This window comes from Hypanus sabinus, chromosome 18 (assembly GCF_030144855.1).
Source record: "Hypanus sabinus isolate sHypSab1 chromosome 18, sHypSab1.hap1, whole genome shotgun sequence".
NCBI classification, from domain to species: Eukaryota; Metazoa; Chordata; class Chondrichthyes; order Myliobatiformes; family Dasyatidae; genus Hypanus; species Hypanus sabinus.
Window position 1 is genome coordinate 26,164,936 of NC_082723.1, and position 27,942 is coordinate 26,192,877.

At 41.8% G+C, this 27,942-nt stretch overlaps 1 protein-coding gene across 6 annotated transcripts in view; it reads left to right on the top strand.

Moving 5' to 3' along the window:
- golga1 (golgin A1) overlaps positions 1-27,942 on the top strand; it is an 83,371-nt gene that overhangs the window by 12,262 nt on the left and 43,167 nt on the right. For 3 of the 6 annotated variants that reach the window (XM_059993912.1, XM_059993911.1, XM_059993916.1), the window contains 6 exons: positions 1,624-1,714; positions 15,363-15,437; positions 16,869-16,966; positions 17,389-17,421; positions 22,632-22,760; positions 26,041-26,210. In XM_059993912.1, coding sequence (XP_059849895.1) covers positions 1,624-1,714; positions 15,363-15,437; positions 16,869-16,966; positions 17,389-17,421; positions 22,632-22,760; positions 26,041-26,210 — 596 coding nt within the window. The remainder of the gene's footprint in view (positions 1-1,623; positions 1,715-15,362; positions 15,438-16,868; positions 16,967-17,388; positions 17,422-22,631; positions 22,761-26,040; positions 26,211-27,942) is intronic. The other 3 variants (XM_059993914.1, XM_059993915.1, XM_059993913.1) reach the window with 2 other exon arrangements.

The window sequence follows — 27,942 nt, forward strand, 5'->3', positions numbered from 1 at the left end:
GGTCTCCACCTGAAATGTCAGCTGTCCATTTTGCTTCACAGATCTGCCAGACTCTTTGGGTTCCAGCAGCACTTTGTTTTTGCTGTTGGACTACTTTATACAGTTTTATTCTCCCTGTCTTCATCAGGAATTGGGGAACTTGAATCCATGTGTTAGGAATACACTGATGAAGGGTTTTGGCCTGAAGCATGAACTGTTTATTCCCCTACATAGATGCTGCCTGACTTGCTAGGTTCCTCCAGCATTTTGTGTGTCTTGTATCTGCAACTGTGCAGCCTTTGAAAACCTTTCTAGATCTATGGAACTGGTACAGCCAATCCAACTGATAAGCCCTCTCCACCATTGAGCACATTTACATGGAGCACAATTGCAGGAAAGCAGCATCTATCATCAGAGGCGCCCCACCCCACCATCCATCCAGACCATACTCTCTTCTGACTGCTACCATCAGGAAGGAGGTAGAGGAACCTCAGGATTCATGCCACTAGGGTCAGGAACAGTTATTACTTATTACCCTGCAACCATCAGGTTCTTGATCCAAAGGGGATAACTTTACTCACCCCAACATTGAACTGTTCCCACAGCCCATGGACTCACTTTCAAAGACTCTTCTTCATCTCATGTTCTCAATATGTATTGCTTATTTATTTGTTTCTTTCTTTCTTTGTATTTACTGTGAATGCCTTCAGGAAAATAAATTTTAGCATTGTATATGGTGACATACAGTGTATGTACTTTGATAATAAATTTACTTTGAACTTTGGTATATCTGCTAACTCCATAGCTTCCATGTCTAAACCATGGTAGTGCAGCAGTTAGCACGATGCAATTGCAACTCGGAGCATTGGAGTTCAATCCCAGAATCCTCTGTAAGGAGCTTGTATATTATCCCCATGGAACATGTGGATTTTTCCCAGGTATTCCAGTTTCCTCCCCCAGTCCAAAGACATACCGGTTAGGTTAATAGGTCGTTGTAAATTGTCCTGTGATTTGGTTAGAGTTAAATCTGGGTTGTTGGGTTGCTGTGGCTGTGTGGCTCGAAGACAGAGATTGAAAAGAGAGTAGAGATGGACAGTTTTGAAACGGTGTCACAAAAATCTTAAAAGACTGCTTGACCAGAAGCTTGTACAATTCACTGAGCAGAATGTGAAAATAACTGTCCTTAGTATTTGATTTATTTTTATTTTGTTGGTTAAAAAAACAATTTGTTTTATCACACTGGTTTTTCCTTGCCTCTCCGCCACCACCCACCAGTTCCATTGTACCTTTACATGAAGGGTTTCAATCGAAGTTTTTCTCCTGATTTTTGTTATAATGGTAAAATTTGAACACAAACATCAGTGCTTTCACATAGTACTTAAAATATCAGCTTTAGTGAGGTGGATCAGGAAAAGATGTGTATTTTGGTCATGTGGTGACTTAGGTGAGAGATGTATATTGAGATGTGTGGAGCAGATCACAGGCCAGGCCGTCCTGCGATAAAATGCTCTCATTTGTGGAGAAGATTTATTAACTGTAAGATAAATTGAGAAAATCTGTATTATTGTTGTTTAAACAAGATAAATAAGCAAAACAAGAAATCTGCAATTATTTAAAATTGTAACCATGCTTTCCTTTTGCAAGGCCTCTGATAGCAGTTGTTCCCGAGAGGATTTATTATCTCAGTTGCTACGGCGAAATGATCAAATTCGAAAGTTGGAGGTCAAACTGTCAGGTAACTGTTTTTATTTCTTCATTATAATTTCTTCCCCCCCCTCCCCAAAGAGAATTGGTTTATTAATTATGTTGAAAGACTTAATTTTTGCTGGAGATACATTCATGTAGACTTGAAAAATAATAATTAGCATATTTAAATTTTGGTCAGAAGCTTGATTTTAAGCTGCAAATTTGCATTGCGCAGGGGGCAGGGGATGATATCAATTCATTTCTGATCAGCTATAGTTGTGAATGTGGGCAAACAAACGACATGTGGAATTTAAACCAGATTAGGACATAGACAGTGATTAGTAGGGCCCTAAGGACTGTTGAACAAAGGGACTTGGGGATATACAGTAAGTACATAGTTCCTTGACAGTGGCTACACAGATCATGGGCTGGACATGGCATTGAATTTTAAGAGACGAGACTTCATGCTACAGTTAGGATAGAAAGTAGTTTGTGATGGACTGTAGATCATGGTCTCTTTGTGGCCTTTGCTTACATGGTGGTGTGTGGTGGGGAGGTGGGTGTCGGTGTTTTTGCTGGAGCAAGTGGGAGGGTGAGGGTTGAAGACTTTGTTGCTACTTGAGGTGAAGAGGGGCTTTGGGGTTCTAACATTTTTGTCATTCATTCTTTGGGTTTTTTCCTCCTGTTTCATGGGTGTCTGTGAAGAGTAAGAATTTCAGGTTGCATACTGTGTACATTCTCTGATATTTAATTGAACCATTGAGTTGGACGAAACTTTAGATAGACCGCAATTGGAGTATTGTGTATAGTTCTGGTCACTGCCCTACACAAGAATGTTGCCTGGATTCGAGAATTTGAGTTAGAAGTGATTGGATTGGCTGAAAATGTTTTCTCTGGAGCTTAGGAGGCTGAGGGGAACCTTATAGAGGTTTATAAAATTATAAAAGACATTGATTGGGTAGTTAGTCACAGAGAAAGGGAATCTAAAATTAGAGGGCATATGTTAAGTTGAAGGGAGGGGCAGATTTAATGGGGATCTGAGTGGCAGGTTTCTCCACAGAGAGTGGTGTACATTTGAAGTGAGCTACCAGAAGATGTGGTAGAAGTGGGTATAAATATAATGTTTATAAATGCACTTGAACAGTTTCATGGGTAGGAAAAATTAGAAGGATTTGGACCAAATGCAGGCAAGTGGGAATAGCTTAATTAAGCATCTTGGTCTTTATGGATGTTGGGCTGAACGGCCCGTTTCTTTACTGTGTAATGCTGTAAATCTAGATCAATAGATCTGGGATATTATGTTGTTGTTACAACATGAGACTAAATTAGAGGCATTCATCATATATTCCTGCATAAGCTCTCTGTTGTACTTTAGAACTTAAAATCTTAATGTATGCTTTGTGTTATTTATAGTTGTCTGAAAATGGCAGATCTAAGCATGTGCCTTCATTTCTCTGTGGAGGCATTCCAGTCGCTGATAAAGAAATAGAAATATGAGAGAACATCAGTTAGCAGACCTCCTTATTACTGAGGGTGAATCATTGTCTCTGAGCTTTGTAGATGCAGAGAATGATTGATACCATGACGAGTAATTGAGAACAGGGGTTATTTTACATGCTGTTCATTATATATGAAGGAAATCTGATAAATAATTCACAATAAAACTGCAAGGTAATTGTGGAGGTGCGCCTTGTGTATAATAGAAGGGATGATTTCTGTGTATCATATAATGGGTGATCATGTTATACACTTTTGTTCTTCAGGAATGCACCATAACAGGTGTTTTGAGAGTGTGAGTCATATCTAGATTTTGAATTGTCTAATGTATATAATTTATTTTGGTGTACTGATGAAATGATGAGCTGGATCGCCTGACCCACTATCCACCCACTGCTCACCTCATAGTTATGACTGCAGTTAATGAACCCCTGACAGAATACAGCAATCCAATCCAATGGTGAAAGCTGCACTACCCAGACTCGCATGAATGGCATTCGTGTGCACCACTGACACATGTGTTAGAACTGGAATTGGTTTATTATAGTCACATGTTCTGAGATGCAGTAAAAGTTTGCCTTGCAAACTTCATGCAGATCAAATCATTGCGCAGTGCATTGAAGTAGAACAATAACAGAATGCAGACTAAAGTTTAACAGATACAAAGAAAGTACAGTGCAGGTAAACAGTAAGTTTCAAGAACATAATGAGATAGATTGTAAGGTCATAAACTCAAGAAATTTTGCAGATGTTGGAAATCTGGAACAACACTCAAAATGTTGGAAAAACTTAGCAGGTCAGGCAACATCCATGAAAAGGAATAAACAGTCAAAATTTGAGGCCAAGACCTTCATCGGGAACACAGTTGCTGTCTGACCTGCTGAGTTTCTCCAGCAGATTGTGAGGTCAAGGGTCCATCTTGTCATATTAGGAATCAGTCAATGGTTATAACAGCAGGGTAGAAGCTGTATATTTGAGCCTGGTAGTACATGCTTCCAGGCTTTTGTATCTTCTGTCCAATGGAAGAGGGGTAAGATAGAACATCCAGTGTGGGGAAGGGCTTTGATTCTGCTGGCTATTTTACTGAGGCAGCAAAAATATGGACAGAATCCATGGAGGAAAGACTGGTTTTTGTGATGTGCTGTGTCCACAACTTTCTTCAGTTTCTTGCAGAGTAAAGTGCAGAGCAGTTGCCATGCTAAGCCATTATGCATCCAGATAGGATGCTTTCTATGGTGTATTGATAAAAATTGGTAAGAGTTGACAGAAATATGCCAAATTTCTTTAACCTTCTGAGGAAGTAGAGGCTTTGATGAGCTTTCTTTGCCTTGTGTCCATGTGGTTAGAACAGGACCGGATTGGTGAGGGTTCACTCCAAGGACATTGAAGCTCTCAACTTCAACACCACTGATGTAGGCAGATGCATGTGTATCCCCTCTCTCAGCACTGTCCTTCCTCTCCTTTTTGAGGTCAATGACCAGCTTAATTATTTTGGAGGCATAGAGATTCCCAAAGAAATTTTTAATCTTAATAATAGCTAAATTATTATTAAGAAATACCATTCTTTCAATAAATCAGTTAATTCACCTGAGTTACCCTGATAACAGAGAGGCACCAGTGCAGAGATGCTAAACCTACACCAGAGTGATAGAGATAGACACCAAGGCCACAGGCCCTTCAGCCCAACTGGTTCATGCCAACCAAGATGCCCCTAGTTTCTGCTCCCTAAACAGGAATGCCTCTGATGCATCATAATGACAGAAATAATGTGGAATTCTAAGTGATGCTCCTTTTTAATTGTAGCTCAGATATTTGGTTTGACCTGCATTTGTTATTTCCCTACATCATCAAGAAACAGCTCACTCTGTCTTAGAAAATGATCCTTTTCACCTTATGGAGCAAGATGGCTTTGGAATAAAAGGAAGGGAAAATCCCAACCACCAAGTTGGCACCAACTATTAAGTGTCCATTTTCTCTAACCCTACACAAATCCTATTTCATTCTCCCCAGATTGATTGATTGATTGATTTAGTTAGCAATACAGTGCAAGCTAGGCCCTTCCAGCCCTTTGAGCCATGCCAACCTAGCAACCCCAAATAATCCTAACCTAATCATGGGACAATTTACAATAACCAGTCAACCTTACTGGTATGTCCTTGGACTGTGGGAGGAAACTGGAAGAGCTGGAGAAACCCACGCATTTCATGGGAAGGACATACTGAGATTCTTTATAGAACAGTACTGGAATTGAACTCGGAACTCTGGAACGCCCCTAGCTGCAACAGTGTCATGCTAAGTGCTATTCTACCGTGCTGCCCAATTCTACCATTCGCTTACACACTCTGGGCAATTTAGGGGAGCCAGACCACCCCAAAAGACCCAAATGGTCACAAGGAAAGAGGTGAAAATTGAACCTCAGCTATTGGCGCCATGAAGTAGCAGCTCAACTCACTGCATCACTGGGTTCTGTATGTTCTATGCTGTGTTTTCTGCCAAAGAAAACTGACCTCTGAACATGGAAAGAAAACAGATCCTTCTCTAGGTTATAACAGAGTTCCATTTCTGAGAACAGACTGTAACCGGAACAGACTGCAAGTTGGAAATATGGCCGCCCAGCAATATATTTAAATAAAAGCATCACCCCACCAAGGGCAATTTGTAGTCAAACAGGGGCATTTAACTCAACCATTCAGATTTTGCTGTGTTCCCACACGACAGAAGATGCCTGCAGGCTTGCAGTAGCCAGCAAATCTATCATAAACACTCATTCTGTGTACAAGCTGAACATGGCATAGACCTGTGATCTGAACCATGTAAATACGTTCTGACCTAAAATTAAATAACTGGTTAGTTCAATGGAGCAATTAATTTACCTGACTGATCTTGGAATCATCAGTCCTGTTTCTTCATAATCATGAATCAGAATCAGACTTTAATCGCCAAGTACCTATGCACATACAAGGAATTTACTTCCGGCAGATGTTGTCTCTCTGTTCATAACAATAATAATGATAAATATATGTAACCCCCTGGGTCGCCTCAGGCTCGCTCAGCTCGTTCTCGTCTAGGGGGAGCAGCCTTCGGCCCCGCCAAACTGGGTAATCAGCTGGTGTGGATGCTGTGTGAGGTCCCCGCCTCGCCCAAAAACAGACAGTACACCATATGCGATTAAATGAGTACAATTTATAAAGGTTACTATAACTAAGTGATTAATAACAATACAGTATATATGAAGAGAAAATTAAAGAAAAGGCGCCAAACTTATCAAAGTCCAAACCACTTCGTGCACAGCCGTTGGAGCTCAATTTCTGAAGTCTTCTGGCCACCATTCGATCCCCTCCGAACTCCTCGACTCGCAGCTCAGGACCCTCCGAACTCCTCGGACTCTCCAAACAGCTCAGGACCCTCTGAGTGGTCAACCAAGCACATCTAGCTTCATCCCCCCCCCCCCCCCCTCGGAGAATCTCCCGGCCTCGGACCCCCCTTTGGGGTCCGATCCTCGCCCAGCTTAGAGCATTGCGTCCTCTCTCTCGACTCCCTCGCGCTGATCTGCCCAAAAGCCCGTCAACAAAAGCTTACAGACTCAGAAGAAAGAACATTAATCCCCATTTGGTTTACAAAGGAATACCATTCTCGTTATCAGTAAATTAGCATTCCTGCTAGTTAACAAAAAAGAAGAAACCCTCTTTACACATAAATGAAAATATAGATTATACATACAGGTAGTGCAATCCAAGTAATAGTTAGCCGACAGTTAACTGTTCAGCAAAGTGACCGCAGTAGGGAAAAAACTTCTGCAGTGCCTATTAGTCTTAGTCTGGAGGGATCTGAAGCGCCTACCAGACGGAAGCAGTTCAAACAGTCCGTGCGCAGGATGGAAGGAGTCCTTTATGATGTTCCCCGCCTTCTTCTTCAACCTGGAAGAGTACAGGTCCGCAATAGAGGGCAGGGAGGCTCCAATGATGCGCTCAGCAATCCTCACTGTGCGCTGTAGTCTGGTTCTATCCTGCTTGGTGGTGGCTCCAAACCACACAGTGATGGAGGTGCACAGGACAGACTCAATGACTGCAGTATAGAACTGCAGCAGCAATTCCTGAGGCAGACCATATTTCCTCAAGAGCCGCAGGAAGTACATCCGCTGCTGGGCCTTCTTCAGGCTGGAGCTGATGTTCTGCTCCCACTTCAGATCCTGAGAGATGGTGGTTCCCAGGAACCTGAAGTTCTCCACGGTGGACACAGGGCTGCTGAGGACTGTGAGGGGGGACATAACGGGGGGATGTCTCCTGAAATCCACGATCATCTCCTTTGTCTTGAGCGTGTTCAGCTCCAGATTGTTCTGACTGCACCAGAGCGCCAGTTGGTCCACCTGCTGTCGATATAGAGACTCATCACTGTTCTGGATGAGTCCGATGACAGTGGTGTCGTCTGCAAACTTCAAAAGCTTCACATAGGGGTTGGAGGAGGTGCAGTCATTGGTGTAGAGGGAGAACAGCAGTGGAGAGAGGACACACCCCTGGGGGGGTGCTGGTGTTGGTGATTCGAGTATCCGAGGTGACCTGTCCCATCCTTACCTGCTGACTTCTGTTGGTCAGGAAGCTGTAAATCCAATCGCAGAGGTCAGGTGGCACAGTGAGGTGAGACAATTTGGAGCAGAGGGTATGAGGGATGATGGTGTTAAACGCCGAACTGAAATCCACAAACAGCATCCGAGCATAGGTCCCAGGACGATCCAGATGTTGCAGGATATAGTGCAGTCCCAGGTTGACTGCATCGTCTACTGACCTATTTGCCCGGTAGGCAAACTGCAGGGGATCCAGCAGGCTGCTGGTGAGGGTCTTAAGGTGGTTCAACACCAAGCGTTCAAAGGATTTCATGACCACAGATGTCAATGCGACAGGTCTGTAGTCGTTCAGTTCTGTGATGGTAGGTTTCTTGGGGACCGGGATGATGGTAGAGCGCTTGAAGCAAGTTGGAACCTCACTCAGCTCCAGAGATCTATTAAAGAGCTGAGTGAAGATGGGAGCCAGCTGATCAGCACAGGCTTGTAGACAGGAGGGGGAGACCCCATCTGGGCCTGGAGATTTTTGGGTCTTAAGTCGCTGGAACAGTTGACATACTTCTCCTTCGCTGATTCTAAGCTGTGATCTAGGGGGGCTGGGCTGAGATGGTGGGGAGGTGATTGCAGTGATTGGGGGATGAGTGCCAGTGAGTGATGGTCGAGGGAAGGCAGGAAGAGAGACCAAAGAGGGGGGAGGGACAGGTGTAAGATGGACCCTCTCAAATCTACAGTAAAAGGTATTAAGGTCGTTAGCCAAAGCTTTGTTAACCTCAGCAGGGGGGGCAGTGCATCTCCTGTAGCCAGTGACCTCCTGCAGGCCTCTCCACACCGACAATGAGTCGTTAGCTGAGAAATTATTCCTCAACTTTTCGGAGTAGAGCCGCTTGGCCACTCTGATTTCTCTGGTCAGTGCATTTCTGGCCAGCCTGTACAGGGTCCTATTCCCACTCCTGTGGGCGTCCTCTTTAGCTTGGCGAAGATGTCTGAGTTTGGGGGTAAACCATGGCTTATTGTTGGCGAAGGTCCGGAAAGTTTTTGTGGGTACACATGCATCCTCACAAAAACTGATGTAGGATGTCACAGTGTCTGTCAGTTCATGTATATTGGTGGCTGTAATATATTGGTGAACTGTTGAATAATCGATGTTAGAACATCTTTCAAGAGGGTGAACCTTTGCAAGGCGTCGGGCCCTGATGGTGTATCTGGTAGGGCTCTGAAAAATTACCCCGAGCAACTGGCAGGAGGGTTCAAGGACATCTTCAAGTTCTCACTGCTACAATTGGGGGTTCCCATCTACTTCAAAAGGACGACAGTCATACCAGTGCCCGAGAAGAGCAGGGTGAGCTGCCTCAATGACTGTCACCCAGTGGCACTCACTGATGAAGTGCTTTGAGAGTTTGGTTATGGCTAAATCAACCCTTGCTTAAGCAGGGACTTGGACCTGCTACAATTTGCCAGTTGCCTCAGACTTTTGCACAGAACTGTAGTAATTTTATGTATTGCACTGTGCTGATGCTGCAAAATAAAACAAATTTCATGACCTATGTGAGTGATGATAAACCCGATTCTGATATGGGTCTCTATTTGTGGACTGCAAGGGGGCAGAGAGAGAGGAGAATCATGGTTGAGAAAAGGGGAAGGGAGAGGGAAGCAGCAGAGAGACAATCTGTAATGATGAATAAACCAATTGTTTAGAATTATATGACCTCACCTGGCATCTCAGGGCTGGGCGCGTCTGCACTTGCACCACATTCCCCCTCACCACGCACCCCAGCATACCTTCTCTGCCACCTGTGCCATGCCCTTCCTATGGTGTTCCACCCTTGCCATTCCCAACATCTTCCTGCCTGATTTACAAACTCACTGTCTACTCCACATTGGTAAATACAGTACTGTGCAAAAGTCTTAGGCACCCTAACTATATACAGTGCCTATAAAAAGAATTCACCTTGCCCCCGGAAGTTTTCTTGTTTTATTGTTTTATAACATTGAATCACAGTGGATTTAATTTGGCTTTTTTGACACTGATCAACAGAAAAAGACTCTTCAATGTCAAAATGAAAGCAGATCCCTACGAAGTGATCTAAATTAACTACAAATATAAGATACAAAATAATTGACTGCACAAGTATCCACCACCTTCAAGTCATTATTTAGATGCACTTTTGGCAGCAATTACAGCCTTGAGTCTGTGTGTATAGATCTCTATCAGCTTCGTGCATCTGGACACTACAATTTTTCCCCATACTTCTTTACAAAACTGCTCAAGCTCTGTCAGATTGCATGGGGATCGTGAATGAATAGTCTTTTTCAAGTCCAGGCACAAATTGTCAATTGGATTGAGGTCTGGACTCTTGACTTGGCCACTCCAGGACATTAACTGATGTTTTTAAGCCATTCCTGTGTAGCTTTGGCTTTATGCTTGGGGTCATCGTCTTGCTGGAAAATAAATCTTCTCCCAAGTCACAGTTCTCTTTCAGACTGCATCAGGATTTCCTCAAGAATTTCCCAGTATTTTGCTGCATTCATTTTACCCTCCACCTTCAGAAGGCTTCCAGGGCCTGCTGCAGTGAAGCATCCTGACAGCATGATGCAGCTACACCATGCTTCACAATAGGGATGGTGTGTTTTTGATGATGTGCAGTGTTTGGTTTATGCCAAACATAATGTTTAGTCTGATGGCCAAAGAACTCAATTTTGGTTTCATTAGACCATAGAACCTTCTTCCAGCTGACCTTCTGGCAAACTCTAGCCGAGATTTCACTTGAGTTTTTTTCTTCAGTGGCTTTCTCTTTGCCACTTTCCTATAAAGCTGTGACTGGTGAAGCACCTGGGCAACAGTTGTTGTATGCACAGTCTCTCCCATCTCAGCCCCTGAAGCTTGTAGTTCCTCCAGAGCTGTCATAGGTCTCTTGGTCTCACTGGCTCACTTGGTCACAGGTTTCACTGGTCTCCTCCTTGCACGGTCACTCAGTTTTTGATGTCCTGCTCTAGGCTAATTTACAGCTGTGCTATATTTTTCCATTTCTTAATGATTTCCTGATTTCTTTGGAATTCTCTGCCACAGGAAACAGTTGAGGCTGGTTCATTGGCTATATTTGAGAGGAAGTTAGATATGGCCCTTGTGGCTAAAGGGATCGGGAGTATGGAGAGGAAGCAGGTACAGGGTTCTGAGTTGGATGATCAGCCATGATCATACTGAATGGCAGTGCAGGCTCGAAGGGCCAAATGGCCTACTCCTGCACCTATTTTGTATGTTCCTCTGTTTCTATGATTGACTTAATTATACTCCAAGGGATATTCAGGGATTTGAAAATTTTCTAGTATTCATCTTCTGACTTGTGTTTTTCAAAAACCTTTTTGTGGGGTTACTTGGAGTGTTCCTTTGTCTTCATAGTGTAGTTTTTGCCAGGATACTGACTCACCAGCAGTTGTATTTTTACTACAATCAATTAAAACACCTTGACTGCACAGAGGTCTCTGAAATGAGATTTCCATTTAACTAAGTATGTCTCTTCTAAAACCAATTGGCTGCACCAGTGATGATTTAGTGTATGATATTAAGGAGGGGGTGAATACTTATGCAATCAATTATTTTGTGTTTTATATTTGTATCTAATTTAGATATCTTTGTAAAGACCTGTTTTCACTTTTGAGACAAAAAAAGTCTTTTTCAGTTGATCAGTGGCAAAAAAAAAGTCAAATTAAATCCATTGTGATTCAATGTTGTAAAACAATAAAATATAACTTCGGGGGGGGGGGGACATGAATACTTTTTATAGACACTGTATCTGTGCCTAAGACTTGCATAGTATTTATATAATTTTTAGTTTTTATTATTATGTATTCCACTGTACAGCTGCCACAAAACAACAAATCTCTTGACATATGCCAGTGAAATTAAACCTGATTCTGAAGCTCATTATGCTTGATACTGTACTAGATTTCATTTAGACCATAAGACATAGGAGCAGAAGTAGGCCATTTGGCCCATCAAGTTTGTTTTGCAATTCCATCTTGGCTGATTTATTGTCCCTCAACCCCATTCTCTGGCCTTCTCCCTGTAATCTTTGATGCCCTTAGTAATCAAGAACCTATTAACCTCTGTTTTAAAGATACCCAATGACTTGGCCTCAACAGCCGTTTGCAGTAATGAATTCCACAGATTCACCACTCACTGACTAAATAAATTTCTCCGCTGTTCTAAAGGGATGTCCTTCTATTTTGAGGCTGCATGCTGTGGTCCTAGACTCCCCCACTATAGGAAACATCCTCTCCATGTCCACTCTATCTCAGCCTTATTTAAAGAGTTGATTTCCTCCCTTCTGCCATGACTGCATTTCCATCCAGTGCTCCAATTGATTATAATAGACAATAGGTGCAGGAGAAAGCTATTCGGCCCTTTGAGCTAGCATTGCCATTCAATGTGATCATGGCTGATCATCCACAATCATTACCCTGTTCCTGCCTTCAACCCATATCCCTCGACTCCAATATCTTTAAGAGCTCTATCTAACTCTTTCTTGAAAGCATCCAGAGAATTGACCTCCACTGCCTTCTGAGGCAGAGCATTCCATTGATCCACAACTCTCTGGGTGAAAAAGTTTTTCCTGAACTCCGTTCTAAATGGCCTACCCCTTATTATTAAACTGTGGCCTCTGGTTCTGGACTCCTCCAATATCGGGAACATTAACAGTTAAGTCAATCTGCTTTCAAATTTGTTGGGTTCTCTCAGTGCCATTTGATGTTAGATTGAAGTGAGCAAGGAAGATTATTCAGTCTGGGGGAGGTTGCTCACTTTTTAACTTTCTCTGAAAGCAGCTGGCCATGTTTCAGCACTCTGTTTCTCAAATAATGACGTGACAGTAGTTGTACAATGAAATATATTAAATAAATAATCATTTTCACAGTTTTCATACATTGAGATTATATTTTATCTATAACTTGGTAGTAAGTGAGGTGAATAATTGATCAACAGAGTGGCTGGCTACATAGTCTTTTAGATGTCGTTAGAATTATTATAATTTTAAAAAATGATGTAGCACTGTCAGATTAATTTAGGTTATTTGACAGCTAAGCACATAGTGAGCTATTATTAATTGCTGATGCATTCCAAGAAAAAAGATGTACCATTTTGAAATTATTTTTCCATCTTTACAGTCATAATTGGGTGAATATATGCACTTTAAATGAGCCTTGAATAAGTTTGTGCTTATTTTGGTTATTACAGAAGTTGTGTCAAGGACATGTAGAGTTCTATTGATTATACCAAGAATCAGAGATTTTAGCTATGATGAGAGATTTTTTAAAAGAAGTTGGCCACTTTATTAGAACCAAGAAAAGATTTAATTGATCAACCATCTTAATAATAAGTTAAGAGTGAATCCATTTCAGATGGTTGGTGCAGCATGAACCAAAAGTTAAGATTTAATAATAATGAATTCTGCCTTGTTCAACTCCCTGGGTCCCTGACATTTTTGTAATATTCCTTCATGGGATCTGAGTGTTATTGTGTGTGACATTTATTGCTCATCCTTAACTGCCTTTGAGAAGGTGTTGATGAGCTCCCCTCTGCAGCTGCTATTATGTACAGCAACTTGGTAGTGGTAGACTTTAAGGAGTGCCTTAACTGGACAGGTAGAGAGTGATGTTAGAAATTACTTGTTAACACACAGCAAGTTGGAACTTTGGAATGATGTCATTCAAAAGGCTGGTGGGATTGGTATCTGTTAGATATTAAGGACTATATTGCCATGGTCAACAATTGGAGTTATAGAGCAGAAGTGGTTGCAGTGTTTTGTCGGGTTCCCAACCTGGGGTTGTGGACCCCATGCTTGTTGTTATTGGTCCATAGCATAAAAAAGGTTGGCAACCCCTGTTCTAAATGAATGGTGAACTAGGTGGCTGGATTGTTGCCTCCTGTTTAGATGTGTTCACACATCATATCTATGCTCACTGACATTGGCTTCTGATCTGACTAAAACTCGTATTTAAAATTAACATCCTTGTGTTCAAATAGTTCCATGTCCCTGATTCACCTCATCTCTGTGGCCTCCTCCAAGCACTGTAATTGTGTGAGATCTTGTGTTCCCAGATGGGCTGTAGCTTAATAGTTCTACTGAACTCGGCCAGTTGGAATGCAGCCAATATAAAGTGTTCAGCATGTTTTTCTTCCCATGAACCTATCGCGCCAGACTGCTGAGACACTGAAGTAGCTGCAGTAGTTTAGTGCTCATTTTCTGATATTGATATTTCATAACTTACAAAAGCTGCTGGTGTATTTCAGAATCAATACTGTAATTGCTAGAAGAGTAGGCAGCTTGGTAGCGAAGTGATTAGCATAGTGCTTTACTGCAGCAGTGATTGAGTTTAATTCCATTGCTGAATATAACAAGTTTTTACACTCTCACCATGACTGCATGTGTTTCCTCGAAGTACTTGGGTTTCCTCCCACTTTCCAAAGATATATGGGTTAGGGTTAGTTGTGGTCATACTATGTTGGTACCAGAAACATGGCAACACTTAATTGCTGCCCCCAGCACATACTTGGACTGTGCAGGTCGTTGATGCAAATTATGTATTTCACTGCATGTTTTGATATACGTGATAAATAAAGCTAGTCTTAACCTTAATTTAATCAAAATTAAAGTGACATTGGGCCAGGGGTAGATGACCACGTGAGTTTATCTGGGTGCTGCAGTTTCCTCCCACAGTCCCAAAGACGTACCGGTTGGTAGGTTAATTGGTCATTGCAAATTGCCCCTTGATTAGGCTGGGGTTAAATAATGGTTTGCTGGGTGGCGCAGCACAGAAGTGCCAGAAGAGCCTACTCTGTGCTACATGTCAACAAATGCCAGCAGTTCTACGGTGAACAGACAGCACTTGCCCCATATGTGCAGCCACTTCACATGCACATCAAAATGCAGAGCCCTGTACTCTACCTATGAAGAGATTGCAGCTGTCACAGGTATCCTCAGCACCATGTTAGAAAGGCTTGTTCTAATGCATCCACCGACACTCTCCATCATAATGATAATGTTTGTGAGTGAAGCAATGGGATTGCCCTGCTTTTTGTGGAAGGACCATACTAGGAAAGTAGAGTAGATACAAGTGTTGTGGCTGTGTTACAATAGCTGGGCTGGAGGGTGAAACCAGAATTAGGTTTCTGCTAGGATTGACCGGGGAAAGAAATTCTTTTAATCTAATATGAGATGAATCCCCTTGTGAGGATTTTGGTATATCTGTACAAATCAATCCATGTGAAATTTAGCATGTTTTCTGAAAGTTTAATTCAGTATTTCAAGTTCAAGCAATGATAATTATTGAAAAATGTGAAGATGTTATGTGTAAATGCAATCACTGTTTCTTCAGTTCATTTCACTGTGTAAACTCCTCAGGTTTCAACATATGCTCAGACATTTACTTTCCCTAATATACTGTGTTTGTTATTTCAAGAGTAGATCTTTCTGTTTACCATTAACACGTTAAGGGGAGGCCATCAAATGACATCTTCTCCTTAACAGTAATGATTTTCTGTTGGAGAAAATCATTTATGTCTTTCGCTCATGAATATCCTGTGTTTTGTTTTCTTTTTTTGCTTGTTTTGACCTCCTGGCCTGCGTCCCCTCTCCCCTCACACAAGATTATGCTGAGCAGCTGCGAAATTTGCAGAAGACAAAAGAGAAGCTTGAAATTGCATTAGAAAGACACCAGGATTGTACGTACATTCAATTTATTGTTTCAGTATGATTTATTCCATTCAATAGATTTTCAGATGCTAAGCAACTTCTTTCTGCTGTGAGTGATAACTAGAAAGCCAAAACCTTTATTAATTACTTTTCTGCTGGTGTTTATAAAGACTGTAAAACAGTATGATTTTAATGTACTGAACTATGGAAGAACACTTACAAAATAGAGTAAAACTTGAATAATTTGTTTGGAAGCCATGAAGGTTTGGCATGTGACTTACTAGGTGATGTTTGCAGTTTCCATTCACCAGCAGTTCTGTTCTCAGGGACTTAACAGAGCCCTGTTTCCCTCTCCCCCTTCCTACAGACCAGGGCTCTGGTTCTAGCACACCCCAAGTGCTTGCCAGCACCCTTGTTCCTGCACCCTTACAATTTCCTCACTCCCCAATTCTTTACCATTCCCTGACCACTGGCTGGGACACTAGTTCCTGGACTCTATTTTCATATATCTGGTCTAGGTTACTGTGCTCCCTGATCCCTCACTGGCTCCCAGTTGCTCACCATTACTTGACCACTGGCTGGAACACTAGTTCCTGGATTCCCTTTTTACACACCAAGTCCCATTTACTATGCCCCCTGATCCCTAGTTCCCATGTTCGCTGACCATTTGTAGGGACACCATTTCCTAGATTCCCTTTTCACAAACTGGGTCCCAGTTACTATGCCCCCGATCCTCGTTCCCATGTTCCCTGACCACTTGTAGGGACACCATTTCCTAGACTCCCCTTTTGCACACCGGGTCTCAGTTACTATGCTCCCTGATCTGTTGCCGGTCCCCAGTTCCCATGTTCCCTGACCACTTGGTGGGTTGCCAACTCCTATACTATAATCTAACAGACTGGAAAATTGACTATTCCTAAACATGAGATTCTGCAGATGCTGGAAATTCAGAGTGTGCACACAAAATGCTGGAGGAGCTCAGTAGGTAAGACAGCATCTATAGAGGTGGTTAAACTGTTAATGTTTTGAGCCAACACTTCATCAGAACTGGAAAGGAAGGGTGAAGTTACCAAGATAAGAATGTGGGGGGGGGGGGGGGTGAAGAAGAAGTACAAGCTAAAGGATGATTCTTATTCTAGTATCTTCCCTCTTCCTTTCCAATCCTGTTGAAGAGTCTTGACCTGAAACATCGACTGTTTATTTCCACAGATGCTGTCTGACTTGTTGAGTTCCTGCTGCATTTCGTGTGCGTTGTCCTGGAAAATTGGCTAGTCTGGTAGCATCAGAATACTGAGCATGCTGGATCAGTGGCATCTCACTGTACCTTGGATAGGAAATGCCTGATAAATTTTAATTGCTTTTAATAACCTAGTTGACTTTAAATGCCTTTATGTGCTAGGTACAATTTTGTTTACTGCCGGCTGTAATTTGAAGTATTTTGCATTTCAAATCTTAATTAGCTTCAATGAGGAAGCTTCAGGAGCAGAATGAGGCATATCAAACCAGCAGAGCAAAGATGGCAGAGACAATGGCTTTAGCCTTGGAAAAGAAGGATCAGGTAACCTACTGCTAATTTTCAAACTCAGCCATCCCCACTGATCCTTTTGTAGCCTAAAGTAGCTACGTTACACAATAGAAAATGTTGCTTGCCTGAAGAGTTATCAAAGGAATTAGTTTTTTTAATTAGTATGGTGCTTTAATTTCTGCACAGAGCAACACCTCATTGTACGTGTGAAAGTGCATCAAAATCATTGATCTTTAAAGGAAGAAGCATATATGAGGCTTGAAATTTCTAAACTAATATATTTTAACATTTTCATTCTCTTCAGAAAGTTGCTTTCTTCCATGAGTGATGGCATTTAACAAATATGTCTTATTAATAGTCAAGCAATCCTATTAAATTTGTGTACATTAATTTTAAGTATTAACTTAAACAAAAGTTCCATTTTGAAATGAATTATGTGTAATTTTTATTTTCAGGAATGGAAGGTGAAAATTTCAGTTCTTGAAAAGGTAATGGGGGTTTTTCCAAGCTGTTTTTTTCCCCTCTGGTTTTGCCCGCTATCATGAAATACTCATTTAAACTAAAATGATAAATTGGCTTGTTACATTTAAGACTTGATGTTCATTTGCAAGTATGGATCATGTCTGTTCTTGGCACTTATCAGGAAATAGTGTGGCGATCACTATGTTCACACCAGGATACTCTACCAATATTTGGATGAAGGGTTGATTTGTATTTGTTGAGGAGGAGAGGTGACAGGGTATGGCAGCTTCATTTACCTTTTCATCAAAACTAGGAAAATAGAACAAGTTTTAAGTTACAGGGAATTGGGAAGGGACAAAGTGAACAAAATGGAGCGTCCATGGTAGAGTGGAGACCAGAAGAGATCAAACTGACACGTCATGTTCATGGCACCTGAGGATGGTGAAGGCAAGTGAACAGCGAAAAGTGATTCTAGCAAAGGTAGAAACAGGAGAAGATGGGAATTGGAGACAGTTTTTTTTTCTGGCATGACATTCTTACCTGGACACTACCCCAGAAATCAGTCTAGTTATTTTGTAGACATAAGAGACTGCAGATGCTGGAGAAACTCAGTGGGTCAGGCAGCATTTGTTGAGCAAAATGGACAATTACTGTTTCGGGTTGACACCCTTCATCTGGACTGGCTAGGTGATTTCCGGGGACAGTCCTCAAATGAGAATTTCTTGGTGGAAAATAACCCCCAACCTTTCTCCAATTAATTTGTTTTCTCCTTGCCTCTTTTGTTACTTCTCCCCCTCTTTTTCCCATTCCCTATTTTGGCTCCCATTCTACCCCTTCTCTTCTCCTTGCCTGCCGATCACCTCTTTCTGGTGCCCCACCTCCTTCCCTTTCTCCCATGGTCCACTCGCCACTCCTATCAGATTCCTTCTACTTCAACCCTTTGCCTCTTCCACTTATCACCAGCCAGCTTGTACTCCTTCCCCTCCCCCACCTTCAAATTTTGTCTTCCTCCCCCTTCCTTTCCAGTCCTGATGAAGGGTCTCAGCCCGAAACGTTGACTTTTTATTCGCCTCCATAGATTCTGCCTGACCTGCTGAGTTCCTCCAGCATTTCATGGGTTGTCTGCCTTCACCATCCTCAGCTACATTGATCATTTTGGATTGACTAGGCATTGAGGCCTAGTTTTGCGGTGTGCAGAAGTGATACTAGTTGGTTGTCCATCATGTCTAAATGTTAACAGGGGTTATTACCACAGATATCATACCTTTGTCTGTTATCTTCTGAGGTATACTTACAATTTTTCCAGCAAAAGATAATGAATACTGGTCACACACACAAAATGCTGGTGGAACGCAGCAGGCCAGGCAGCATCTATAGGAAGAAGTACAGTCGACGTTTTGGGTCGAGACCCTTTGTCAGGACTAACTGGAAGAAAAGATAGTAAAAGATATGAGGGGGGGAGGGGGAAATCTGAAATGATAGGAGAAGACAGGAGGGGGAGGGATATAGCTAAGAGCTGGAAAGTTGATTGGCAAAAGGGATACACTGCTGGAGAAAGGAGAGGATCATGGGATGGGAGGCCTAGGGAGAAAGGGGAGGGGAGCACCAGAGGGAGATGGAGAACAGGCAATGAGTGATTGTGAGAGGGGTGGGAGGAGGGAAAAATAAATACATACATACCCCATAAGGGATGGGGTAAGAAGGGGAAGAGGGGCATTAACGGAAGTTAGAGAAATCAATGTTCATACCATCAGGTTAGAGGCTACCCAGACGGAATATCAGGTGTTGTTCCTCCAATCTGAGTGTGGCTTCATCTTGACAGTAGAGGAGGCCATGGATAGACATATCAGAATGGGAATGGGACGTGGAATTAAAATTTGTGGCTACTGGGAGGTCCTGCTTCCTCTGGCGGACAGAGAGTAGGTGTTCAGCGAAACGGTCTCCCAGTCTGTGTCGGGTCTCACCAATATATAAAAGGCCACACTGGGAGCACTGGATGCAATATATCACACCAGCCGACTCACAGGTGAAGTGTCGCCTCATCTGGAAGGACTGTCTGGGGCCCTGAATGGTGATGAGGGAGGAAGTGTAAGGGCAGGTGTAGCATTTGTTCCACTTACAAGGATAAGTGCCAGGAGAGAGATTGATGGGAAGGGATGGGGGGGGGGGGGGAAACGAATGGACAAGGGAATTGCGTGGGGACACTTAAGTTAATTTTCCTTTTGAAGTTGAGCCAAGCATGGTGCTCCCACATTTATCCAGGTTGAAATTAACTAACATCATAAGAGCTATCATTATGTGTGCCACAGTAGCATAGTGATAGCACAACACTATTACAGCTCGGGTCATCGGAGTTCAGAGTTCAATTCCAGCGTCCTCTGTAAGGAGTCTCTATATGTCCACCCCATGGAATATGTAGGTTTTCTCCAAGTCCTTCAATTTCCTCAAGACCCGCAGTCCAAAAGTGTACTGTTTAGGAGATCAATTGGTCCATAGAACATAGAACCATAGAACACTATGGTACAGTACAGGCCCTTCAGCCCTCCATGTTGTGCCGACCTATATAATCCTTAAAAAAAAAGTATTAAACCCACACTACCCCATAACCCTCCATTTTTCTTTCATCCATGTGCCTGTCCAAGAGGCTCTTAAATACCCCTAATGTTTTAGCCTCCTCCACCATCCCTGGCAAGTCATTCCAGGCACTCACAACCCTCTGTGGGGAAAAAAAAAACACTTAACCCTGATGTCTCCCCTAAACTTCCCTCCCTTAATTTTGTACCTATGCCCACTGGTGTTTGCTGTTGGTGCCCTGGGAAACAAGTACTGCCTATCCACCCTATCTATGCCTCTCATAATCTTGTAGACCTCTATCAAGTCCCCTCTCATTCTTCTATGCTCCAAAGAGAAAAGTCCCAGCTCTGCTAACCTTGCTTCATATGACTTGTTCTCCAATCCAGGCGACATCCTGGTAAATCTCCTCTGCACCCTCTCCATAGCTTCCACATCCTTCCTATAATGAGGTGACCAGAATTCCATGTACTGACCATTACATGTAGTGGTCGTTGTAAATAATCTTGTTAGGGTTAAATGGATGATTGTCAGGGGTTGCTGGGCAGTGCAGTTCTGTGTTGTATCTCAATAAACAAATAATTGTGGAAAATTTGAGAAAATTGCAGGTCAAATTTGAATTAAAATTGGAGGTTTCCCACTCCATTATGACAAACTGAAAATCTCTGTTCAGTTTTAGTGATAATTCTTTATATTTTCAATGTTGTAAATATGATGAATCTAAATGTTCAAACAACCCACCTTTTTCTTGATTACTTGTAGCTTCAACAGCACCCCCTTCTATCAGGTGTGTGTCTACATAGGCTACATTTATAATAGAGAATATTGGTAGGAGTTGTTGACAGTTCTAATGTTTTATAGCTATATACGTACACAGTGACTGGATGGGAACCACGGCAGCAGGGCACAAATGAAAGGGTTGAGGACTTGGCATGACAACATCGGAAGGAAGGATAACAAGGGGCACACTAATGAACGTGGTGGTACTGATGGACTGAAATGTGTTCATTTTAGCGCTAAGAGTATCATGGGTAAAGAGGATGAACTTAGAGCCTGGATCAGTACATGGAATTATAATGTTGTTGCCATTACAGAGACCTGGTTGCATGAGGGATAGGACTTGGCAGCACAACGCTCTTGGCCTTCATTGTTTTAGATGTGATGAAGAGGGAGTAAAAGAGGTGGAGGGGTTGCACTACAGATAGGGATGAATGTCACAGTAATACTCAGAGTGGACACATTGGAGGGCTTATCCACAGAGGCGATTTGAGTGGAGCTCTGAAATAAAGGTGCAATTATGAAGTAGCTATATTGTACTGTGGGGTGGAGGAACAGATCAGTAGAAGATTATGGAATGGTTCAGGAACAACAGGGTTGTCACCGTGAGGAACTTAAACTTCTCCAGTATTGATTGGAACTTTTTTAATAGGGTGGGATTTTGTCAGTGCAACCAAGAGGTTCTTGAAACAGTCTTTGGAGAGTTCAGTTAAAGAAGAACCAGGTTTAGGAAATGAGCCAGGCCAAGTGACAGACCTGATGGTGGGTGAACATTTTGGGAATAGTGACTACAACTCATGTTTTAAGATAGTTTGAGTAAGGATAAAAAAGGATCTTGAAGGAAAGTACTAAACTATGAGAGGTCAACTTTCGACAGGATAAGACAAGAACTATGTGGTGTTGATTGCTAACAGTTGCTGTTAGACAGATCTATACGTCTTGAGGTGTGGAAGTTGTTTAAAGACCAGCTGATCAGAGTTCAGGATTGGCATGCTCTGATAAGGAGTAAGGACAGGAATGTGCTCAAGGGGTAATTAGGAAGGCTAAAAGAGAATCCAAAGGCTTGTATTTAGGAAAAGAGGATAATAAAGGAGGGAATTTGTGCTTGGAGTCAGATTTCTGAATGCAGAACAGAATTCTTGGGCCCAATAGTCTAATCCTGCTCCTATGTTTTATGGAATGGTCCATGAACCTATGTCAACCATTAACCACCCATATACAACATCACATTTATCTCAAATTCTCATTAATTCCCCTAGATTTTGTCATGCACCTAGGAATAATTAAAAGTGATCCATTAAGCTGCAAATACACACGTCCTTCCAATGAGGATGGAAGCCGGAGCACCCCAAGGAAGCCCACATAATCACAGAGAATTACACACATCACCTGAAGTGTGAAGGGAACCCAGGTTTCTGGTGATGTGTGGCAGTGCTCTACTAGCTGTGTCACTGTGCTGCCCTGGTATAAGTTGTGTTAAGTCTGTAACTGCACCCAATTATCATGATATAGAAACATAGAAAACCTGCAGCACAATACAGGCCACAAAGTAGGTATCTATGAATGCATGCATAGACAAAATGGAAAATATCTGTGAAGGATTGAGCCCAGTAGTGGCCCGTTAGCCTACAATATTGTATTATCCTTTTAATCTCCTCCAAGATCAATCTAACCCTTCCCTCCCACGCAGTCCTTCAACTTTCTGCCACATGTGCCTATCTGAAGTCTCTTAAATGTCCATAATGTATCTGCCTCTACCACCCACCCCGACAGCACATTCCACACACCCACCACTTGCCTGAGAGCTTTGAACTTTCACTTACAATTATGTATATAAAATAGCACTGGTAATTTTTTATTAGTCTTCTCACTTTATGAATTATTTTAGGAAAAAGCAGCCTTTGCGAATCAGCTGAAGCAGATGAAGGATGAAAATTTGAACCTGTTTCAGAAACGAGATGAACAGGATGAATTGGACGGATTTCAGCAGCAGGAACTTGCCAAAGTCAAACATATGGTATAAAGAATAAAATAAATTCTTAACAAACTTCCATTTTGTAGAAAACCTTTTGCTTTGTGGCTGTTCAGTTATGTGGTAGACTTTTATTTTACTAATACACCTGGAAGCAGAGTGCCTTTTGGAAAAGAGATTTAATCTCTCAGCCCAGAGCTGAATAGTGGGTGCAGTATTGTGGGTGCTATAGTGAGGGCTTGATTAAAAATGAATGTTTTTCCTCGGTGAAGAATTTTCACCAACCTAAATGGCAGTCTTCACTTTGGAAATGGTCTACACTCAGTGGCCATGTTATTAGGTACAGAAGTGGAACCTGGTGTGGTCCCTCCTCATCAGGGTTCGATGTGCTGTGCATTCGGAGATACTCATCTGTACAACAAGTGCTTATTTGAGTTGCGGTTGCCTTCTTGTCAGCTTGAACTAGTCTGGCCATTCTCCTTTGACTGCTCTCATTAACAAGGTGTTTTCACCCACAGAACTGCTTCTCACTGGACGTTTTTTGTTTCTTGCATCATTCTCTGTAAACTCTGGAGACTGTCGTGTGTAAAAAAACACCCCGGAGATAGCAGTTCCTGAGATCTGGCAATCCACCAAACCACCCCATCTGGCAACAACAATCATTCCATGGTCAAAGTTACTTAGATCATATCACTAATGTGATGAGGATCAAGAAGGTTTGGACAAGGGAAGCACAGGAGTGCCTACAGGACTGCTTTGAATCTGTGGACTGGACTGTGTTCAGGGATTCATCTTCGAATCTGGATGAGTATACCAACTTCATTAAAACCTGTGGATGAGTGTGTGCCCAGAAAGATTTACTGTACATTCCCTAACCAAAAGCCGTGGATGAACTGAGGGCTAGATCTGTGGCATTCAAGTCTGGTGACCCAGGCCTGTACTAGAAAGCCAAGTATGATTTGCGGAGGGCTATTTCAAGGGTGAAGAGACAATTTTGAACGAGGTTGGAGGCATAGACGCACAGCAACTCTGGCAGGGTCTGCAAGACATTACTTCCTACAAAGCGAAACCCAATAGCATGAATGGCAGTGATGCTTCACCAGCAGATGAACTGAATGCCTTCTATGCAAGCTTTGAAGGAGAGAACACAACTACTGCTGCGGAGATCCCTGCTGCGCCTGATGACTCTGTGATCTCTGTCTTAGAGGTTGATGTTAGGCCTCTGAGATGATGTTAAAGAGAGTGAACCCTCACAAGGTGGAAGGTCCCGATGGAGTACCTGGAAACCTGTGCCAACCATCTAGCGGGAGTACTCAAAGATATTTTCAACCACTCACTGCTAGGGGTGGAAGTTCCCATCTGCTTCAAAAAGGCAACAATTATACCAGTGCCTAAGAAGAATAATATGGGCTGCCTAATTGACTATCACCTGGTAGCACTCACATTGACAGTGATGAAATGCTTTGAGAGGTTGGTCATGACATGACTGAATTCCTGCCTCAGCAAGGACCTGGGCCCGTTGCAATTTGCCTATTGTCACAGTAGGTCAACAGCAGACACAATTTCAGTGGCTCTCCACACAGCTTTAAACCACCTGGACAACACAAACACCTACGTCAGGATGCTGTTCATGGACTATAGCTCAGCATTTAACACCATCATTCCCACAATCCTGATTGAGAAGTTGCAGAACCTGGGCCTCTGTACCTCCCTCTGCAATTGGATCCTTGACCTTCCTAACCGGAAGACCACAATCTGTGCAGTTTGGTGATAACATATCCTCCTCACTGATGATCAACACTGGCGTACCTCAGGGGTGTGTGCTTAGCCCACTGCTCTACTCTCTATATACACATGACTGTGTGGCTAGGCGTAGCTCAAATACCATTGATAAATTTGCTGATGATACAACCATTGTTGGTAGAATCTCAGGTGGTGACGAGAGGGCGTACAGGAGTGTGATATGCCAACTAGTGGAGTGGTGTCACAGCAACAACTTTGCACTCAACATCAATAAGACGAAAGAGCTGATAGTGGGCTTCAGGAAGAGTAAGACAAAAGAACACATACCAATCCTCATAGGGGGATCAGAAGTGGAGACAGTGAGCACTTTCAAGTTCCTGGGTGTCAAGATCTCTGAGGACCTAACCTGGTCCCAACATATTGACGTAGTTATAAAGAAGGCAAGACAGAGGCTATATCTTATTAGGAGTTTGAATAGATTTGGCATGTCAACAAATACTCTCAAAAATTTTTATAGTTGGACCATGGAGTGCATTCTGACAGGCTATATCACTGTCTGGTATGGAGGGGCTACTGCACAGGACTGAAAGAAGCTGCAGAAAGTTGTAAATCTACTCAGCTCCATCTTGGGCACTAGCCTACAAACTACCCAGGACATCTTTAGGGAACAGTGTCTCAGAAAGGCAGCGTCCATTATTAAGGACCTCCAGCATCCAGACCATGCCCTTTTCTCACTGTTACCATCAGGTAGGAGATACAGAAGCCTGAAGGCACACACTCAGTGATTCAGGAACAGCTTCTTCCCCTCTGTCATCTGATTCCTAAATGGACATTGAAGCTTTGGGTGCTACCTCACTTTAAAAAAATATTTCTTTATTTGCATGCTTTTTAAATCTTTTCAATATATAATTGATTTATATGTTTATTAGTGTTTATCTTTTATTTTATTTTCTCTGCTAGATTATGTATTGCATTGAACTGCAGCTGCTATGTTAGCAAATTTTACGTCACATGCTGGTGATAATAAAGCTGATTTTGATTCTGATTCTTCCCCATTCGGATGTTTGGTCTGAACAACAACTGAACCTCTTGACCATGTCTGCATGCTTGTATGCATTGAGTTGCTGCTACATGAGCAGTTAATTAGATATTTGAATTAAGGAGCAGGTGGAGAGGTATACCTAATAAAGTGGCCACTGAGTGTATGTTCCTGAATTTGTGAGTGCAGGAAAGCATTTTGTTTACAGCTCTCTACCAACACCACATGCTGCCCATACGCTTAACAGTTGACAAATAAAGATGTGCTAATTATTCTGTTGCTCTTTTGGGATAAACTGGTTTCAGGTAAATTAATTCGGCATAAGAGGAATTGTACGTCAGAACTTTGTCCTACATTTCTATAATTACATTACCGTCCAGCTCTGATGGATTGGGTTATCACAGCTTTAAATTTGTCAATATTAATTAGGATAAAGTATTAGAACTGAAGTATGCTGTGATGCTTGGAACATTACCATGTGATAAAACATCTTTTATAGAGTTAAATGTAATCTGACAGGATGTTATTTTATCTGTTTTATAGCTCCTGAGGAAAGAACAATTGTTGTCCAACGTTGAAGGAGAACTTGAGGAACAGAAAACAGAACTAGTTAAAACCAAAGAGGAGCTGAAGGTCTCCATTCAGAAACTTTCAAGCCTAAAACAAAGGCTACAGCAAATGGAGAATTTAAATGCAGATTTGACCAAGGAAAGGTACAGCATTTTGGGGGGAAGATCATTTATGATACTCTGAAACATTTTATTCTGCCATAAACACAAGAGATTCTGCAGATGCTGGAAATCCAGAGTAACACACACTATATTCAGCCCAAAACTCTGACTATTTGTTCCTCTCCATAGATGCTGCCTGACGTGCTGAGTTCCTCCAGCACTTTTTGTATGTTATTCGTCCATAAGCTGCCCAATTTTGCATCAATTCAAAATGAGCTGGATATTTCTTTAGTTGAACATGTAGTAAGACAGCAAAGTTACCCGATACCAAAATTCTTGAAAGAAATAATATTACCAGCAAAGGGGTGCCAGAGTTCAGAGTTCAATTCCAGTACCCTCTGTAAGGAGTTTGTGCGTCCTGCCTGTTTCCTCCCACAGTTCCAAGGCATATCACTTGGTAGATTAATTGGTCATGATAAATAGTCCTGTGATTAGGCTAGGGTTAAATAGGTGGGTTGCTGGGCAGTGAGGTTCATTGGGCTGAAAGGACCTGTTCCAAGCTGTATCTCTTAATGAAATAAATAAAAGTAAATTTAATGGTATTTATTGGAAGCTTTCTATGAGGTAGAAGGATTTTACTCTAAAAGCTTTTAGAGTACACTCTTTGAGCAAAACAGTAGGTATTGTAAATGCATTTGAGGAACGAGAATGTGAAGCCAGTAGGCCTTATGTTAATATTAATGGATGGAAATCAGGGCCTATAATTTTATGCCCAAATTTCCTTTAACTTGTTGAAATTTGCTAATATATACAATTTTTCTATTGTATATTATATTTAGTTCCATTGACGTGCCATTCATCCTTCTATTGGTCCCATTACTATTATCAAAAATTGCATGGAGCCAAAATTTCATAGACTTGGTTCCAAAGTCAAGAAGTAATGTATACCAGGACAAGACAAAGTGGGCAGTTGTTTTTTAAATAAAACTGAAATATTTTAACAATGTTCTGTAGTTTGTAGTTTTATGCAGTTGTCAAGACTAAAGCCTATATGTTACATTAATCAGTGATACTAAGTGGTGCAGTACCCTTTGAAATGAAGTTTATTCTCTGTTATTAGACTGGATATACTAAAATACAGAACTGCTTTACTTGCACTGTCAGTTTCTATGGCCAAACAAGTTGTCCCTCCCTAAATTTCTCACCCCTGAACTCCTCTCCCCTTCTATAACATGCTTTTTTTTTTAACCTGTCTGTTTCACCAAGCTTTTGGTCATCTCTCCACATAACTCCTCATGTGGATTAGTGTTAGATGTTATCTGATAACTCTGCTATGAAAATCCTTGTCATCTTTTGCTATAAATAAAAGTTACTGTAATTGTTCTGCGTCATGAAATTGGAATACTATTGTGATTTAAACAAAAGTGATATATCTCCATCCAATTTATATTAAGTGATGGGATACCTCTGACTTAAGGCCACAATGTAATTTAATGTTATATATAATATATTTATACACAAATATAATGTTATAATTCCAAAGAAGGAAGGAGATACTGTATAGAAATTACCTTTATATAATGTCTCTCATTACATCAGTATGTACTAAGAGTATCGAATAGTACTGTTAGATACTCAGGTGTAATGTATGGAAAGGAGATGGCCAGTTTGTGCTAAAGGGCCATGAGATGAATGACTACATTGTGGAAGGATAAATATTAACCTGCACATTGGGAAATCTCCAGTGATTAATTGTTAAATTCTATATTCACTT